General features: G+C 34.2%; 1 protein-coding gene across 1 annotated transcript; it reads left to right on the forward strand.

The window, feature by feature from the left end:
* The first annotated feature begins 6,201 nt into the window (after positions 1 to 6,201).
* On the forward strand, positions 6,202 to 16,972 carry LOC133824408 (uncharacterized). The gene is made up of 7 exons (XM_062257285.1): positions 6,202 to 6,466; positions 6,619 to 6,710; positions 6,807 to 7,571; positions 15,490 to 15,642; positions 16,517 to 16,570; positions 16,688 to 16,795; positions 16,913 to 16,972. Exons 1-7 carry the CDS (start codon positions 6,202 to 6,204, stop codon positions 16,970 to 16,972), a joined length of 1,497 nt encoding a protein of 498 aa, XP_062113269.1.
* Positions 16,973 to 18,155: the final 1,183 nt, after the last annotated feature.

Raw genomic sequence — 18,155 nt, forward strand, 5'->3', positions numbered from 1 at the left:
ATGTTACAATATGTGACACACTTTGTCACATTTATTTAATCTAAAATATTATATTATAATATAATTTTTCATTATATTATAAAATAATATAACAATAGTTACTCTTGATGGGGATATTTATTGGCTAGATTGTAGTGTTGAGACTCGGTTCTCTCTCACAGATTAGCATTTATGTTGGAGGGTGTGTTACACCCAAATTGTTGGAAATTGTCGAGCGTTGGTCTCGAATTATATTGTGAAATAATATATCTGCTTGCTCTGGGATTTTCTGAGTGCAAGGATATATTTGTTGATAAGATATAGTTGTGAAATAATATATCTGCTTGCTATGGGATTTTTCTGAGTGCAGGGATATATTTGTTAATAAGAAATAGTTGCGATATAATATATTGGCTTGTTTTGAGATTTTTTGCGTGCAGGGTTTTATCTGTTTATAGGATATAATTTATCATTGGTTATGAGGTATGACCATAAGTTTGCCAGGATGCTTTTGCGTTCTTGAAATTGATTGTTTACGGTTCGGATGGATTCAGAACTCTAATTCTCTGCATGTTTTGATTTAAGGTTGAACTTACTAAGTGTTTTCGCTTACCTAGTTGTTTCATGTTGTAGGTAAGAGCAAGGGCAAGGCAGAGCAGTGAGCACTGGAGTCTACCTTGCAAATGTACATGTGGACCGACCTTTTGGGAAGCCGTTTTATTTTTGGAAATGTTGTGTAATTTTCCTAAACTAGGCTCACTCTACTTGTTATAAAATTGTTTGTAAATAAATGTTAAGTATGGCCATACGACTTTTTAAAAAGTTTTTTATATGGGTTTTTGATACATTTTGTTAAATGAAAACATTTATATTTCCGCATTATCGAGTCTTTAAAATTCAGGTCGTTACAATTTTCACTTTTAAATATAAAGTACCGCTAGTTTGGTCAAGATGCAATTATCCATTGCAAAATCTTAAGTATATATTTGTAAGTATAACTCATTATTTCAGAATTCATGACTTAACTTAGAGAGTATCGCCTTAGGGTCGGTCAAGCCTAAAATACATTACTTCTTCCTATCTTCGTAAGAAGCCAACCTTGGTACTAATATGTCTAGAAACCCATTGGTATTAATATGTCTAGAAACCTTCCTTAGGGGGATGGAAACAAAACCGCATTGAGGCCCTATTCATATCTCACGATGTTGTACTAATAATGGAGACCATAAGTCACATTGAGATGTTCACCTTCTCCCACTTACTATTATAGATTAAATGTGTTTTATTAAACTAATCAATTAATTCTAAATTAAGTACTAGTTTATTAATAAACCTACGAATGTAATTAATTACAAAATTCATAATTATAAAAAAGTCTGTTTCTATAATTAATGTGATCTAAAAAATCATTCATTACATTCATCTAACTTTACTAAAACACTTTTTACATAAAGTTGGTTATCTTAAAGGCATATAAAATCTATTGCCCTTATTATGGTGTGAGTTACCAAATTTTAACTAATTTAATACTTAGTAGTTTACATGCAATTGATTTCTCCAAAAAAATTCATATAAGCAAATAGGACAATCCTAGATAATCTTGTTTCTAAAAGATACATGATTAATGAGAAATTGTGTGGGGTTTCATGAATGACATGTAATTGACTAATGTGTGATCATGTTATCAATCAAACATCAATGAACATTTATTTAAATAAATACAATAAATAAATAAATAAACAATAAATTATGAACCGAGTGCTAATGGGTATTACTAAGATTTACAACCCTTCGAAAAATTAGAAATAAAATTACAATCTAAGCCTATGTAGCTTTCAAGACTCTCCAAGAATGTTCATCCTCTCCTTTAGGCTTTCTTGCTAATCTTTAGGAACTATGTTTTGCCCAACTTATTAATTAGAAACAAACTTTCTAATTAGTTTATTTAATTAAAACTAACTTTTAATTAAATAATCATTTTTTTCATCTTTTTAATTTAGTTGAATTTAAATAATTAAATAATCAAATTCAAATTATTACTTAAACTTAAGATATTAAAATGTCTTAATCAACTAAAAGATATTTTATTTTCTAATCAAATAAAATAAGATAATTCAACTTTTATATTCAAATAATTTAAAAATTAATTAAATAAAAGATATTTGCAACAACTTAAGAATTAGGGTTTTGGGCACCAAGATGGTGTCCTAGGGCCAGCAGCACAAGGGGAGCCAAGGGCTCAGGTAGCTGGCTGATGTGTAGGGGCTCGGCCAAGGGCCTGGCGCACGGGCGCAGCAGGCACGAAGGCAGGTGGGTGCATGGCGAGTGCAGGGTCGTGGGGTGCGCGCAGGGAGTCGCGGGGTGCACACACAGAGCTGTGAGGCTGCACGTAGGGAGTCACGAGGATGGACGCAGGGAGCTGCGGGGCTGGAGGAGGCTTAGGCCTAGGCGTGCGCATGGGTGAGCAGGGGCTCGATCGTGTGCCTCTTAGGTGCATGGCTCGGGTTCCTCCTCATCTTTGTGTACAGATTTTTAAAATACATATTTCTCAAATAAATTTACAAAAATCCTATGCCCTTTATGGCTTACTAAGATTTAAAAAAAAAAAAAATTCCTAACCTAATAGCACCATATAATTAACAATCCATCATTCAACCATACATTAAAAGAAAGCATATCCATCCACTCAATATATATATCAACATACATATAACAAATGCAAGAAACTCACACAGTATTTAATATATATATATATTGTTCCGGTACTAATTGTTGGTATTAAATTATCAAATCAAATGTACACAGCGGAATATATGGACACATTTTAATAAATATTAATACCAGTCAGGATCGTACACATATATAAATATTAAATCACATACAAACAAATTAGGGATTACCTCTTGTAGCCTATCAAGTGTCATTGAGTCTTTTTGTATAAATCAACAAACTTCCTATCCAGTGTTCTGAGATCTCACACCTTGATCTTCCAGACTAATCCTCAAACACACAAGGACGTGTGTGGGGACGTATGATTCAAAATGTTGATTTATGTGACTCCCTATATGCACTCAACACATGAGATCTAGAGAGTTTTGATAGAGAGAAGGCTTAGAATAGTTTTCAAGTTTAAAGAAAACTATCGCTTTAGAGAGATAGTCTATATTTTTTTCTCAAAATAATAATGAATCATTTTTCTGAAAGTCATATACTATCAGACATATAAGATATTTGTTCTAATTCAATAATCTTTATTTAATTAATATAAAATTCAAATTTAAAACTATTAGATATTTACATTTAATTATTTATTTAAATCATATTTAAAAGAATAATTAAATAACTGACTAAACAAAAATATTTGAAATTCAAAATTCAAATCCCAAGGATTAAATCCTTGGTATAGGCACCACACACTGTACAATACAGTGTGTTGCCTAAGCCTGTATTAGGTTTCCCTAATTTTCTCATTTGTTTGTTTAATCAATCTTGAAGACAATATATGTATCCCAACATAAATATCAGTTAATTCAAAATTAACTTTATCTTAAAATATCATATTTAAATTAAATAAATAAATATCATATTATAAATAAGATATTTATTATTTTCTCTCTTTAAATTAATCCAAACAAAATTAATATTAATTTAACATATATTTTTTCAAAATAAAAACTATATAATTAAATAATTAATTAATTCACAATCAACCAATTACCCATAATTATTTCTTTGTCCTAAAAAATTAATTCCTTTGCAATTTAGTCATTTCTCTTTACAAATCTTTCATTTGACATCCTTACTATTAACAGTGTAGGACAGAGGTGATCTAGAGACCATGGACCTGTAATACGAAGCTCCAATAAACCAAATTATTAAGGGTAGGTGCCCATTTGGTACCATGTGTTTTGTCAAAGTATCGTTTTGGTACCTTTTAATATGAATAATTCATTTTTAGTACCCCATTATTAAAAAATAGTTGAAACTAGTACCTCCTGCTCGGATTTGGTCAATAAACTTTTTGGTAATGACCAAATTACCCTCCATATTTTATTTTAATTTGTTTCCGTTATTTCTATATGAATTAAAATTTATTTTTATAAAATTAGACTTGGGTGTTGATAAAGATATATCTTGGCTTCTCTTCTACGCCAAGCGACTGAGTGAAACAAGGGCCACCGTGAACGGAGAAGACAAAGACAGTCGGAGAAGACGATCAAAGTGAAGATTGCAGAGGCGTGTAGAGACCGCCATTGTTGCTTCTGTTACACCTCACAAGGTTAGTCAATTGTATTTTTTTTCTTCTTCTTTATGGGTTTTATTGGGTATTTATATTTGCTTACTTTTGTAATTTTTTTTATGGGTTTCAATTTTTAGTATCAATCTGTAGTTAGAGTCGTTGTTTTGTGGTTTTATTGGGGATTTATATTAGGGTTTGTATGTGTTTTATTTGTTTATGTCCAAAGTTTAAGCTTATTATTTTTTATTATCTTTTTATTGGAAAGGTATTTTATGTTAGGCTTTTGAAATTTCTTAGTTATTTGGTCTGATGAGTGGGAGTTTTACTTGTGCAATGGTGTAGGGAAATATGACTGTGCATACCTTGCAAGTGTTGCACAATGGGTGTGCATTGAAACCATTTCGTGTTGATTCTAAACATTACAACATGATGGATTTACAAAAGGTCTTGATTGAAGACATTATTGGGGATATAAGCAATGTCAGAGGTAAAACAATTAATTTTAAGATTATGGCTCTGATTGGAGAGGGACATATTGAGATGGAGGTATATGATGATGAGTCACTGATGTTCATGTTTTCTGCCAATGAAGATGAGAAAAAAATCATCAATCTAAATGTTGATATGATAGAGGTAAAGGCAATAAGTGTTGTATTTCCAAAAGCTTCTAATCCTAATGATGTTGTTGAAATTGTGGAATCTGAAGAAGACAGTGGTCCACTACCAGCACCAAGTCCACCAAGAACTCCAAAAGCTTCGTCAAGTGCAGTGGCAGAAGCTTTTGATCGACCAAAACCAACTGAGGTTGAATCTCCTTGAGGTCATCGTATGAAATCATGTGCACGTAAGAGAGTTTGTCCAATGCCGAAATCATTTCATTTTGAAGCTCCTGCTGCACCATTTGAAGATGCAACTGCTAACTCACGTCAAGAACCACTTGTTGAAGAACCACAAGTTCAACAACTATGTGAACCAAATCCAGAAACTTTAGTGCCACATTTTAAAGATGCTGAAGCACATAATCTAGAATTGGAAGATACTGAAGGGCATATTCCAAAATGCCAACAAAAGGACCAAGAGTTACCCGTATCCCCAAATGACCAAGAGTTACCTGATGCATCCCCAAATGACCATACATTACCAAATATAATTCTACCCGAAGAGTTTCAGACACCTGTTAATTTCAACTCAGAATTTGAACATGGTAATTTGGTATTATTGAATCATTTATTATACTAGAAATATAATTCTTGTATTTTGTTATTTGTTCTCTCTTATTAATTTTTGTCATGTTATAATTTGTATCAGGTGCACCATCTACAAGGTGTAGGATTAGGAGGCACAAATATGCTACCCAAAGGGCTTCTAAAATTCCAAATGACCCTATTGATTCCAATACTGAGCATCTGTCAAGTCCAACAGATGATAGTGACTTGGACATGGAATGGAGAAAAGGAAGTCTTGACAGTTCGACAGAAGAAGAAGACACATCTGATAGTGACTTGGACATGGAGTGCGATGAAGTTGACAAAGATGACTTATATTATAGTGATGAGGATGGTCACATTGGTTGCAAAAGAGCGCGATGTTCAAAAAAAGAGGTTGATCCAAACTCTAAAATGCCAGTACCAGAGGTTGAGGATATTTACGAGAATGGAAAGATAGTGCTTAGGTTGTGGAAAAAATTCAGGGACCACAAGCACTTTTGGGATGTGTTGAAAGATTTTTCTATTCAGGAAGGTTTTGAGTTGCGAAAAGTGAAGCATGCTAGAACCAGAGTGACTTCAACTTGTCGAGCAGAAGGATGCTCATGGAGGATCCATGCATCCTTATCGCCTAATGAAAGACAATTTATCATCAAAACATATAATCCATAACACAAATGCCAATGGGTAGTGAAGAATAGGATAGCAACATCAGGCTAGATTGCAAAGAAGCTTCTGAAGAGTTTTGCTAGAACACCTGAGTTGAGTTTGCAAAAAATGAGGGATGAGTTGAAAGACAATTTTGGCATTGAAGCCACTAACAAACAACTATGGAAAGCTAGACAGAAAGCAAGAGGAGATGTGGGAGGTGGTTATGTACACTCTTATGCAAATTTAAGACAATATGCTATTATGGTTCATAACACTAATCCCAGAAATGCTGCTATTGTACAGAGCCAGCTGGTGTCAATCATGAGTGAGGAAGAAGGAAGAATGCAGCCACAGTTCAAGCGTATTTTCATATGTTATGAAGGGGTCAAAAGTAGGTTCTTAGTTGGATGCCGACCATTTTTTGGCTTAGATGGTTGCCATTTGAAAGGGCCATACAAGGGCATCTTCTTGGCTGCTGTAGGGGTTGATGCAAACCTCCACTTTTACCCCTTGCTTATGTAATTGTGGAAGCTGAAAATACAGAAAGTTGGCATTGGTTTTTAGAGAAATTAATCGAAGAAATTGGGGAAACGGCCAATGGTCATCCATGGTGTATCATGAGTGATAGACAAAAGGTTAGTGTAATATCTTCAGCTATGCTTGGATTTACATTCACACACTTCAAAGTTGATTTTTGTGCTTATTTCAAAGTTTATTTTTGTTGTTTGTAGGGTTTGATTGAGGCTGTGGCAGCCATCCCAAATGCAGAACATCGTTATTGTTGTTTTTATATCGAGAACAACATGATAAAAAAGTTTGGGACGTCACAACTTAGAGGCATGTTTTGGGCAGCAGTTAAGACAACGAATTTGGACAATTTTAAGCATATAATGGTCATGATAAAGCAATTCAATATAGAGGCACATGAGTGGTTGTCAAATATAGACTTTGGCCATTGGACTTTGAGCAAGTTTGACACAAGAGCAAAGGTTGAACACCTCACAAACAATTTTGTTGAGTCGTTTAATGATTGGATAGAGGAGCATCGCTACAAGCCTCCCATTGAATTGTTGGAAGGGTTAAGAATACAACATGCAGAAATGTTGTGTACATGGAAAGAGGTAGCTGAAAGATTGGAGCAGAAGCTCACTCCAAGTGTCCATCTAAAGGTAAATGAATTGCTCAAGAAAGGTCAACTAGCACATGTAACCAGGGTTGGTCAAGAGGAATTTCAGGTGGATTATGACAAGAAAAGGTGTATTGTTAAATTAAATGAGTGGTATTGCATTTGTGGCCAATGGAAAGTGAGAGGAATACCTTGTATTCACGCGGGTGCTTGTATAAACAAAATGAGGGTCAACATAGAAGATTATTGCTCGACATACTTCACCATTGAAATGTGGAGGAAGATTCTGCATGGTGTTATTCATCCCATACCTGATGAATCTATGTGGCCACAGTTTGATGATGAAAATTTATTGCCACCTATCATTAAGGTACAACCAAGAAGACCCAAAAAACATCGCAGAAGAAGAGTTCCTGGAGAGGAAAGACCATTGCCACCTATGCCAGAAAACTAGACACAAAAAAAGTGTGTTTCTAGTACCAAAAGATGCAAGAATTGTAATGAGTTTGGCCATAATAGGAGGTCCTGCAAGAAACCCCCAACGTCATCGCAAAAACAACCATTTGAAGGCTCCTCTCAAGCACAAGTACCACCACCAACAGGCAGAGGTATGGGTAGAGGAAAGGCTAGTGGTCGAGGCAAAGGAGTTGCACCAACAACAACAACCAAGGGCAGAGGTCAAGGGATAGGAAGGGGCAAAAGAAATGCACCAACACCAACAAGCAGGGGCACCACATCTTATGAGGTACACAATTTAAACTTAAGATTATTGATTTCTAATTTTCAACCTGATGAATCTAAGGTGGTCATGGATTTAAACTACAATGTCTCAGGTTCCATTTGGGAGCTTAGAGCAACCTGCTGAAGAGATGCACTTAACTAGCACACAAGTAGATCTATTCTCAACCCAGGATACTCAGTAGAACCACAACCACAACAACAACTTTTGAAGAACAAGTTTACTTTGTTTTAGGTTATATGTCACTTCTGTTGTTCATTTTGTATAGCAAAAGCCATATATGGTTGCTATTTATTTTGATGTGATGTTGCTGGCTTTATTTTGTAAAGCAATGACAAGCTTAGCTTCTTTTTAGGTTTCTTATTTTGATGTAGTGCAACCAGATTATGGATGTTGGTTTGCTTGTTTATTTTGAAACATTGACTTCATATTAGGTTGCGGTCTTATGATGAAACAAGAAATGAATTTCATTTTGCAAATCCTTTTGATACTCTACTAAATTTTAGAATATGACATTTTGTTTCAAAAGCTTAAAAAATGAAACTTTTTTCACTCAATCAAATTCATATACCAAAACATAATTACATTGGATAACTAGAAACATAAATTGCATTGGATAATTAGAAACATAAATTACATTGCAACAAATTTGGACCCATAGCCTCAATTACATCTTCCAAATTATACAAATAACCAAAATCATCATAAACATACAAAACACACATAAACTCTTTATCAAAAACTTTCCAATGCCTAATTTTCTCTCTAAGCTTTGTACACGTTCAATCATCTTTGACTCCCATGAGCTTGAAGTTTCTTCTTCCTCCCAATATCCTTCATCATTACTTTCGTTCCAATGTTCTTCGTCCCACCAAGCGAAGTAGTTACATCCTTTTGCCCCATATGGACATCGATAGAAAAGTCTATTTGGATTTCTCTTTGTCTCACTGAAAACACATTTTCTTCCACACCCACATTTTCTATTTTTAAACCTTACACCATTGCTGCTAACTGCGTTTCTATTGTATGAAGCCATCCCCGGCAGAATATAGAAGAACAATGGAGCCAGAAGAAGAACTGAGACAATAAACCAACTGTAGCGACCCAAATTTGCTAATAAGGCTTGGGGCCTTAATTAGCGTGCCTAGAGGGTAATAATTGTTATATTGTATTAATACATATGAATTTAATGAATATGTGATATAATGGTGATATATTTGTGATGCGCGTTCCGAGACGGTCCTAGGGAGCTGTTTAGCTAGGAAAGTCACAACAGGGTCAAATACCCGGCTCGGGAGGAGTTTAGGGGTATTTTGGGAATATTATAAAGTGTTCGGGAATTATTGAGTAGCGGTTAGTGATAGTAATAGTTTAGACATGTCGGGATTAAAACGGGGATTTTTAGACATACTCGAGGATTTAGCGGGATGTGCTAAAAGACTAAATCGCCCTTGGTGGCATAAAAGGACTTAGGCTAATTTAAGGGGCAATTGGGGTCTTTTTGGCAGCTGGTTATGATTAGATAAGAGCTGGGAATTATTAAAACAGTTTAGAAAAGGCAAAGGAAAGGAAAAAGAATAGAATTTCTCAGCTCTCCCTCTCTCTCATTCGGTTTCTTCTTTCCCTCTCCTTGATGGTTGAGAGTTTGCTGAGTATTGAAGGATTTTTGGCTGTTGTGACTAGGGGAGTTAGCTCAAAGGTGTGTTAAGCTCAGAGGTAAGGAATTCATCTTTGTTTTCTTTAAGTTTCCAAGCTTGACTTTGAGAGTTTGAGAATGGAAGCTGAAAGCTAGATTTGTGGCTGGTTAGTGTGAGAATTCAGCTTGGTAATCAAAAGGGGCTTAGCTTGGAGTTGGAATTGGAGGAAGCTCAAGGTCGAATTCTTGTTTGAGGTAAGAATTCCATGCATTTCTGAGGTTAAGCTTTGTTATGGTTTAAGTTTTATAAAGTATTAAACCAATTTGTGAATCATGGGTTTGAATGTGTGTCTAGGCCTGTTGTTGATGTTTCTGAGTTGTTAGATGGTCTATATGGGGTTTTGGATTGAATTTGAGACTTAGGTATGCTTTGGTATTGATTTGGGAGTGTTTTGGCTCAGGAAAAATGTTGGGAAAAACCCAGATTTCTAGGTTCGCGTATGGGCGCCGTGGCGCTAGGATACATCAGGGGAAGGGCGCCATTCTGGGTGCTGCAACCCTTATGGGTTAGTGCCGTGGCGCTAGGCCATTTCTGGGCAAGGGAAATTTTTGGTTTTTAGGCTTTTTCCCAGGGGGCTCGGGGGAAGCTTCCGCTACCTTGTGTGGGGAACTGGGAGGTCCCGAGAGCTCGGGATTGGTTCCGGGAGATGATTATAATTGGTTAGTAATGATAGTATTATGTATGTGTTGTGACTAGATTTTCAGTGAGGCTCGGGTTAGAGGACCGTGCTCATGATTTTGGTGCTCAAGAAGCTCGGGACACAGGTAAGAAAACTGTTGTACCCATAGAGCAGGGCAAGGCCCCATAGTTGTGTTGCAGGGCATGGCCCTAAATGATTATGTGCAGGGCATATCCCATTGATTATGTTAATGTATGTTTAAGTGTTTGATTAATTATGCTATGTATGCAAATATGTGAATGATCGGCAAGAGCCGGGAACGGTGAAGGCCGAGAACGGCGAAGACCGAGAGCGACAAGGGGCCGGGAGCAGCGTTTAGCACGCAGAGTGCGAGTTGCCAGGGTAAGACCCTAAGGGATACCTGGGATATCCTCACGGTGTGGACCGCAAACCCAGGGCCTGGTAAAGTGCCTAGGACAGCATGGTCGTATGTGTATAGCCTAATGATGGCCTGTTTATATGTTGAGTGGTTTATATGCATATGTTATCTATTTGTATGGGGTTTTCTTGCTGGGCTTCGGCTCACTGGTGCTCTGTGGTGCAGGTAAGGGCAAGGGGAAGATTGGCCAACCTAGAGTGCGAAGAGCGTGATGCAACGCGTACATGTCTGGTCTGCCTGGCGACACGGCCAGGGGTATTTTTGGGAGTTGCTTTGTACCAAATCTCATTTTGTCGTTTAGTCGACTTTAAACACATTTTGAGTTGTAAATATTTATAAATAGTATTTTTTTTGAGATCCCTAATGTAAAACACTTATAATTTTCAATGAATGATTACATTTTCAAAGTATGTGATTTTAATACAGTTTAGTTACACTTTTGAGCTAAATGCTTGGTTAGCAAGTTGAATGCACATTTTAAACTCACTTAGTAACAGCTCTAAGGTGGTAGAGTGTTACACCAACCTTCAGATCTAGGGCAAGGGGAAGAATATTGGAGAGAGCATACCTTCACAACTATGCCATGAAGAAGAAGAAGAAGACAAAGAGATTTAGACTTAGGGCATGGAGAAGAAGGCAAAGAGATTTATACCTACAACGATCTACGCCATGGAGAAGAAGAAGGCAACGATTAAACCAGGTTTTTTATTTTCCCTTCCCTTTATTTTATAAAGATACAATTTTTAATTTAAGTTTTTTTATAAAAATAAAATTTAATTCATTTGGAAATAACAAAAATAAAATCCAAATCAACGATGGAAGGCAATATGGTCATTATGAAAAATCTGTTGACCAAATACGACTAGGAGGTACCATTTTTAACTGATTTTCAAATATGGGAGTACCAAATGAGAATTATTTGTATTAGATGGTACCAAAACGATACTTTAAAAAAACACATAGTACCAAATGGTCAATTTCTCAATTATTAATTAAACTATTTAATCTAATAATCTTATTAATTAATTCAATGATTACTCTACTATATATATGGAATTACACTCTAAGTATTTATAGAATTATATTTACAGAGCTTTCTCTAGTAGTCCATTGATATAATCAATATATGTAGTTTTGTCTTCCATTATTGGTTCGTTAATTAGAGCTTATCAAAACTACTGTTTTACCCTTCTAATTACCTATTGATCCTTAAGTATCATTAATTCACTAGTAAATAATTAATATATAATCTAATTATAGATTTGAGTTCAATAACTATTCACTTCCAGAACCAACCCTTAATGAAACCAATATTCGATCTGTTAGGAAAGTATGGATTACATTATTATAATTCATGTTCCCAGTCATCTAAGATATTGAATCACCAAAACAAAAGACATAAGCCTCATTATTCTAAGAAACCTTAACGAGTGAATCAAAAGATACAATAAAGATAAAGAAAAATTCATGAATACTCAGGATTTAGACTGATCTACAAATGATCATCTATTATGATATCAATTAAATCTTTACATCAAATGTCAAGTTTTTAAAGATAATTAATTATCATCGGTCCTGTCATATATAATCTCTATTATATACAGCACATTTACTAAGATGTCTATTCACATCAGTAATCTGAATCTAGATTACTTGCGTCTCGAATGCTTAGCAAATCGTACTAGTAACCATTCATTGAAGATTCATTACTTTAATATGTCACTGACTATTTTATTCATTATATATGATCTTAATTCTCTCGTACTAATACAAGATTATATTATCATGAATGAATATGGAATTTTCATGATATTATTATATAATTAATTCAAACAATAATTATAATATTCAAATATAATAAAATTGTATTTTTATTTAAAACCAATCAAATGTATTTATATGCTTTTAGGGCATTATTCCTAACAGATGACATCTCTTGCAAATGTTTTCAACCAAACTCCTTAAATGTTAATGATGTTGTCAAATATGAATCAATTGTTTCCCCCTAAATTGTGTAGATAACTCTTCCCAAATTATTCTCAAATCTCCCCAAAGCAAACTAGCTATTGATCCTAAAGCCTAATAGTTGTTTCCATAGGTTTCCTTAGTGATACCCTCTCCACTAATGTATTCAAACACCATACCAAATATCAAAATGAATTTATCAAGCTTGTAATGTAAGCCTTATCTAAATGTGGTTAAAAGAAATCATTTTCAGCTCAAATCACCCTAAAAGCACCTTAGTTTTCCTAGAACCTAAAGTAAGAGCCCACACTTACTTCCCCAAAGAATACCCCATAAAATTTGAATATCACTCTTGCCATTATTCATTATTATAAACAAAGAAACAAACAAAATACCAAAACTCAACTTTACTTTTTTAAGGTAAGATGCTAACTTTAATTGTACAATTCTTAACTTTTTTTTTTCAATTTTTTTTCATGGGAGTGCACTCTTTTCTTCGCACATACACTCTTTTTTTTTCAATTTTTTTTATGCAAATATAAAAATGGCAAGAGACACTAGATAAGACACTCTCCCCCAAACTTTAAAGTCAACATTGTCCCCAATAGTGAAAAAAAGAAAAAAAAAACAATAGAAACACTCACAAAGAGGCCACTAAATCAAGACACTATTTTCACATACTCCCTCATGATGCAACAATTAAGATATATTCTAGAAAGACCAAGGTGCTCAAGGGTATGGAAAAAGGATGTGCATATAGCTAGGCTCACAGGTGGCAAAAAAAAAAGGATCAATTAAGCTTAATGGGGGTGACTAGGGAAAGCAATGTAGACAATGGTTGGCTTGAAAGACTCAAACGCTCCAAAGACGGCCTAAATCATGTCCTCAATTAAGTGTTGTCTAGGGTTTCACCTCAAAGGAATCACTAAGCGATTCTCGAAACTTAAGCTTACCCATAAATCTAGAAAAAAATTGATCAAGCTATATATATACAAAATATGGATCAACACTATCATTATGATTTTTCAATCTAGTAGTCAATCACACAACAAGTGGCAAAATAATGGAGTTTATTTAAAAAATTTAATGGTTTATCATCGAGCCCCAACTAAAAAACACAAATCCTCTCAAGAAAAGGACAACAAAATACAAACTAAGACAAACTAGACAACTACACTAAAACATTAAACAACTATCTGACTAGCAATACAAACAAAATGCGAAGGACTGAAATTTCGATTCTCATAGAAAAAAATAACCAAAGAAACAACAACATCACTCAACACAAAAGAAGCATAAAACAGAGCACAAAGCAAATTGAGTTTCTAATAGACAAAAATTTCAGCAAAGCACAAAACAGAATAAAACTTAGGCATCAACAATAGAAACATTGATTTATCACAAACAAAATCACAATAGAGAGTGGAGTTAAGAAATTCTCATTGGATGCTGCATTGAATCCCCAGCTAGATGAATGAACTATTCTGACAAAAATTTCACACCATTTGGAGTTGCCCATTCTATGAATGAACTCCCTCAACACAAACTGAACTCATTGCAATGCTCAAAATTTTGAAACCCAAATAGCAATAGAAGTGTGGAAGATATTTTGAGAGAATGGGTCTATGAGCTTATCGACAACCCAATGAAAATCTCAAACCACATAGAACTCAGATGATGAGTGACTAGAGCGTTTGAAATGCACGATCTAGTTTCAATTTGAGGGGATCGACTGGGTTCGTGGTTTCTGGAATGAGATTCAACGATTGAGGTGCTCGGCTTCGTAGGTGCTAGGCGAAGGTGGTGGTGAGGCGACATTGCGGCTGGGGCTTCGTGTGGGGGGGCGGAGATGGATTGCGGTCATCAAGGTCGCAGCTGGGGGTATTGAGTTACATAACCTTCTTCACCGAACAGTTTAACTATATAACCCTCTTATGATTCAAATATATATATATTTTTTATTTTTTTACAATTTTAGTAATAAAATTACTAATATATCCCTACTCTAAAACATAATAATAATAATATTAGACTTAACATTACAATACAAAGAGCATCTCACACAACAGAGACACTTCCTTTCATACAACTCAGCAGACGATCATCTCATTCTCTCTATCTCAGCTAACTCAAGTGCTCTCCATTTGAGCTAGCTTAGTATTTTTTAAGAGTCCAAGCTTGTCTAGCCATTTGATCACACTATTTATCTTCTTCAGTTTGTCTTCAAACAAAGGTATGTAATTTTAAATCTTAAATAAGAACAAATTGCAACTTGTTTCTATGAGTGGATTAAAAAAACTTGATAGACAACTACTTTGATTTTTGTTCTTGCTAGAGTTTTGCTATTAGTGGGTAAATTTGTTTTTTTTCTTTATATATTCTTGATGATATTAAAGAATGCAAATCATATGTTTGTGAAAATGCCTCAATGAACTAACTTTATTAAATTAAATTGAGATTTTCAACTCATATACTATATGTGCTGTTGCTTATGGTTTGATATTTGAAATGAATATTTACATTGTTTGTCTTCATTATCTTTTTTTGTTAAAAAAATATATTGGATATGTGATGAAGGGTGTACATGTTAGCTTAGTTTTATAATTGATATGTTAACAATCTTGTTTTTATTAAAGATTACAGTCATGGTGCATAATCACTTCAAGTCAATTTCCTTAGACTCATATATTCAAATAGATCTTATTATAGTGCTTGGGTAATGATATTTTTATGTAAATTTGCTTTCTATTAGCGTTTTTAGGTGGATCGACTGTCCAATTACCCAAGCTCAACTCTTATACACTCTATTTCTTGGATTCCATGGCACAGGCGAAAGTACCAAGCATTAGAGATTCACAACAACCGTTTCAACGAGTGTTGATTATTCACGAATCTAGTCCGGAGTCGTGCTCAAAATCATCGGATTCTAGTGTGCCACCAACACCTCCAGCAAACACAACAATGACTCAATCAGATAATGAGGTAAATGAAGTTAAATACATTTTTTCTATTCTTGTACTTTTTTTATTAGATAATACATCTAATTGAAATCAATTGGCTATAAATTTAGAGCACTAAAGGCATGATTTGAAAAATATTGGTCTAAAATGTAGAACTCAACCAAAACAAGTAGAGCTCAAGGGTTATGGTTGAAATTTTAAAAAATTCTATGAACTTTCAATTAAGAGCTCACTAGCTTGAGTCGAGATTTGCAAATTCTAATTGATAGAATAGAGCTCGACCATATATAGTTGAGATTTCCAAAGTCTAATTGATAGCATAGAGCTCGATCGGTGAGTAAATCTCGACCATATATTGTTGAGATTTCCAAAGTCTAATTAAAATTATATCATAGAGCTCGACTGATGTGAGTAGAGCTCAACCAATGAGAGTAGAGCTCGACTGATGAGAGTGGAGCTCAACCATACAAAGTGGATATTTCCAAAGTCTAATTGAAATTGTAGAATGGAGATCAACTAGTGTGAGTCAATAAATACCATAAATAGTCGAGAGTTCCAAAACATAATTGAAATTGTACCATAGAGCTCAACTAGTGTGAGTAAAACTCTACTGGTGTGAGTGGAGCTCAACCATACATAGTAGAGATTTCCAAAGTCTAATTCGTTGTAGAAAAGAGCTCAACTGGTATGAGTAGAACTCGACTGGTGTGAGTAGAGCTCGACCATACATAGTCGAGATTTCAAGGCTTAAGTAGAGCTCTACCAAACATGGTTGAGATTCCAAAATTTTAATGAAATTTTCACAGGTTTTCTCAACTGGAGTGGGTAAAGCTTGTCTAACATGTGTTTTACTCTATTGATTAAAATTTTATCTTTCTCTTGTATTTAATTACTAGGTACATAATGAAGAAAAGTCAGTGACATGTTCTTTGAAACAATCAGAATCACATGTTGATGAACTTCCTCTGTGCCACGACAGAATACACTTTAAGTAAGTTTTATTTTGTAATATATTTAATTTTTTATGTTATTTATTATTGAGAAATATGATATTTAATTTATTGCAGATCGAAAAGACTCCTCAATTGAAGCCTATATTAGAGGAGAATGAACATTTTGAGTGCAAGATAGGGGTAAAAAGTAAGATGGATGATGTCACAAAACTTATCAATGATGTACTAAAGAATGACCCGACCAACTTAAAATTGTTCAAGGAATCTCCATTCGGCCACTTTCTTGAACTTAAGAACTATGAACATTCAAATCAAGTGATGTGGTTATTACTCATTTAGGAAGCCGACTGTGATAGAGAATCAGAGATGTGGTTTGTTGTTAATGAGGTACCGATCTGATTCTTGTTGGTGGAGAATGCATTAATATCTGGGCTAAAATGATCAGAATATCCAGAAGGTTGGAAAAGTCAAGCTAAGTCAAACACATTTAGAGATAGACACTTTCGTGGGAAAACAATAGTTAGCATTGATGATGTGAAGGCCAAATTTACACAAATGTCCAACCCAAACCAAAATAAAAAAGGTTGAAGGAATGTAAATGTATAGCCGAGCTCTACTCATATCAGTTGAGTCATATTGTAAAGGTTCTACCAAACTAAACCATGTATAGTTGAGCTCTACTCAAGTCAGTCGAGCCATACAGTAAAGGCTCTCAAAACTCAACCATGTATAGTCGAGCTCTACACATATTATTTGAGCCATACAATAAAGGTTCTACCAAACTCAACCATGTATAGTTGAGCTCTACTCATATCAATCGCGCCATATAGTAAAGGCTCTCAAAACTCAACCATGTATAGTCGAGCTCTACTAATATCAGTCGAGCTCTACTCATATTAGTTGAGCCATATTGTAAAGGTTCTACCAAACTCAACCATGTATAGTTGAGCTCTACTCATGTCAGTTGAGCCATACAGTAAAAGCTCTCAAAACTCAACCATGTACAGTCGAGCTCTACTCATATTATTTGAGCCATATCATAAAGGTTATACCAAACTCAACCATGTATAGTCACATTGTCACATTTATTAAGATTCAATTATTCTTATCAAACACATTGTCACGCCTCCTATCTACTATATATAAATTATCGCATTTAATTAATACAATAATGTTCATGCCAATATTTTACTAATAAATAAAATTGTCAATATACTTAATATATTAATTGTACAAAAATATTTGTATTTTCATAATTTTCCTAGACAAAATTGTCACATTTATAAATAAAATTGTCAATATACCTAATATATTAATTGTACAAAAATATTTGTATTTTCATAATTTTCCTAGACAAAATTGTCACATTTATTAAGATTCAATTATTTTTATCAAACACATTGTCACGTCTCCTATCTACTATACATAAATGATCACATTTAATTAATACAACAATGTTCATGCCAATATTTTACTAATAAATAAAATTGTCAATATAATTAATAAATTAATTGTACAAAAAATATTTGTATTTTCATAATTTTTCTAGACTAAATTGTCACATTTGTTAAGATTTAGTTAT

The sequence above is a fragment of the Humulus lupulus genome, chromosome 1 (genome assembly GCF_963169125.1).
Source record: "Humulus lupulus chromosome 1, drHumLupu1.1, whole genome shotgun sequence".
Lineage (NCBI taxonomy): Eukaryota > Viridiplantae > Streptophyta > Magnoliopsida > Rosales > Cannabaceae > Humulus > Humulus lupulus.

What these genes read in the sequence shown, in the direction of transcription:
- LOC133824408 (XM_062257285.1), top strand. Translation starts at nt 6,202, where the DNA reads ATGAGGGATGAGTTGAAAGACAATTTTGGCATTGAAGCCACTAACAAA. An exon ending in ATGTTATGAAGGGGTCAAAA is followed by an intron (nt 6,467 to 6,618) that starts GTAGGTTCTTAG and finishes CTGAAAATACAG; the next exon opens with AAAGTTGGCATTGGTTTTTA. An exon ending in TCACAAAACTTATCAATGAT is followed by an intron (nt 16,796 to 16,912) that starts GTACTAAAGAAT and finishes TTACTCATTTAG; the next exon opens with GAAGCCGACTGTGATAGAGA.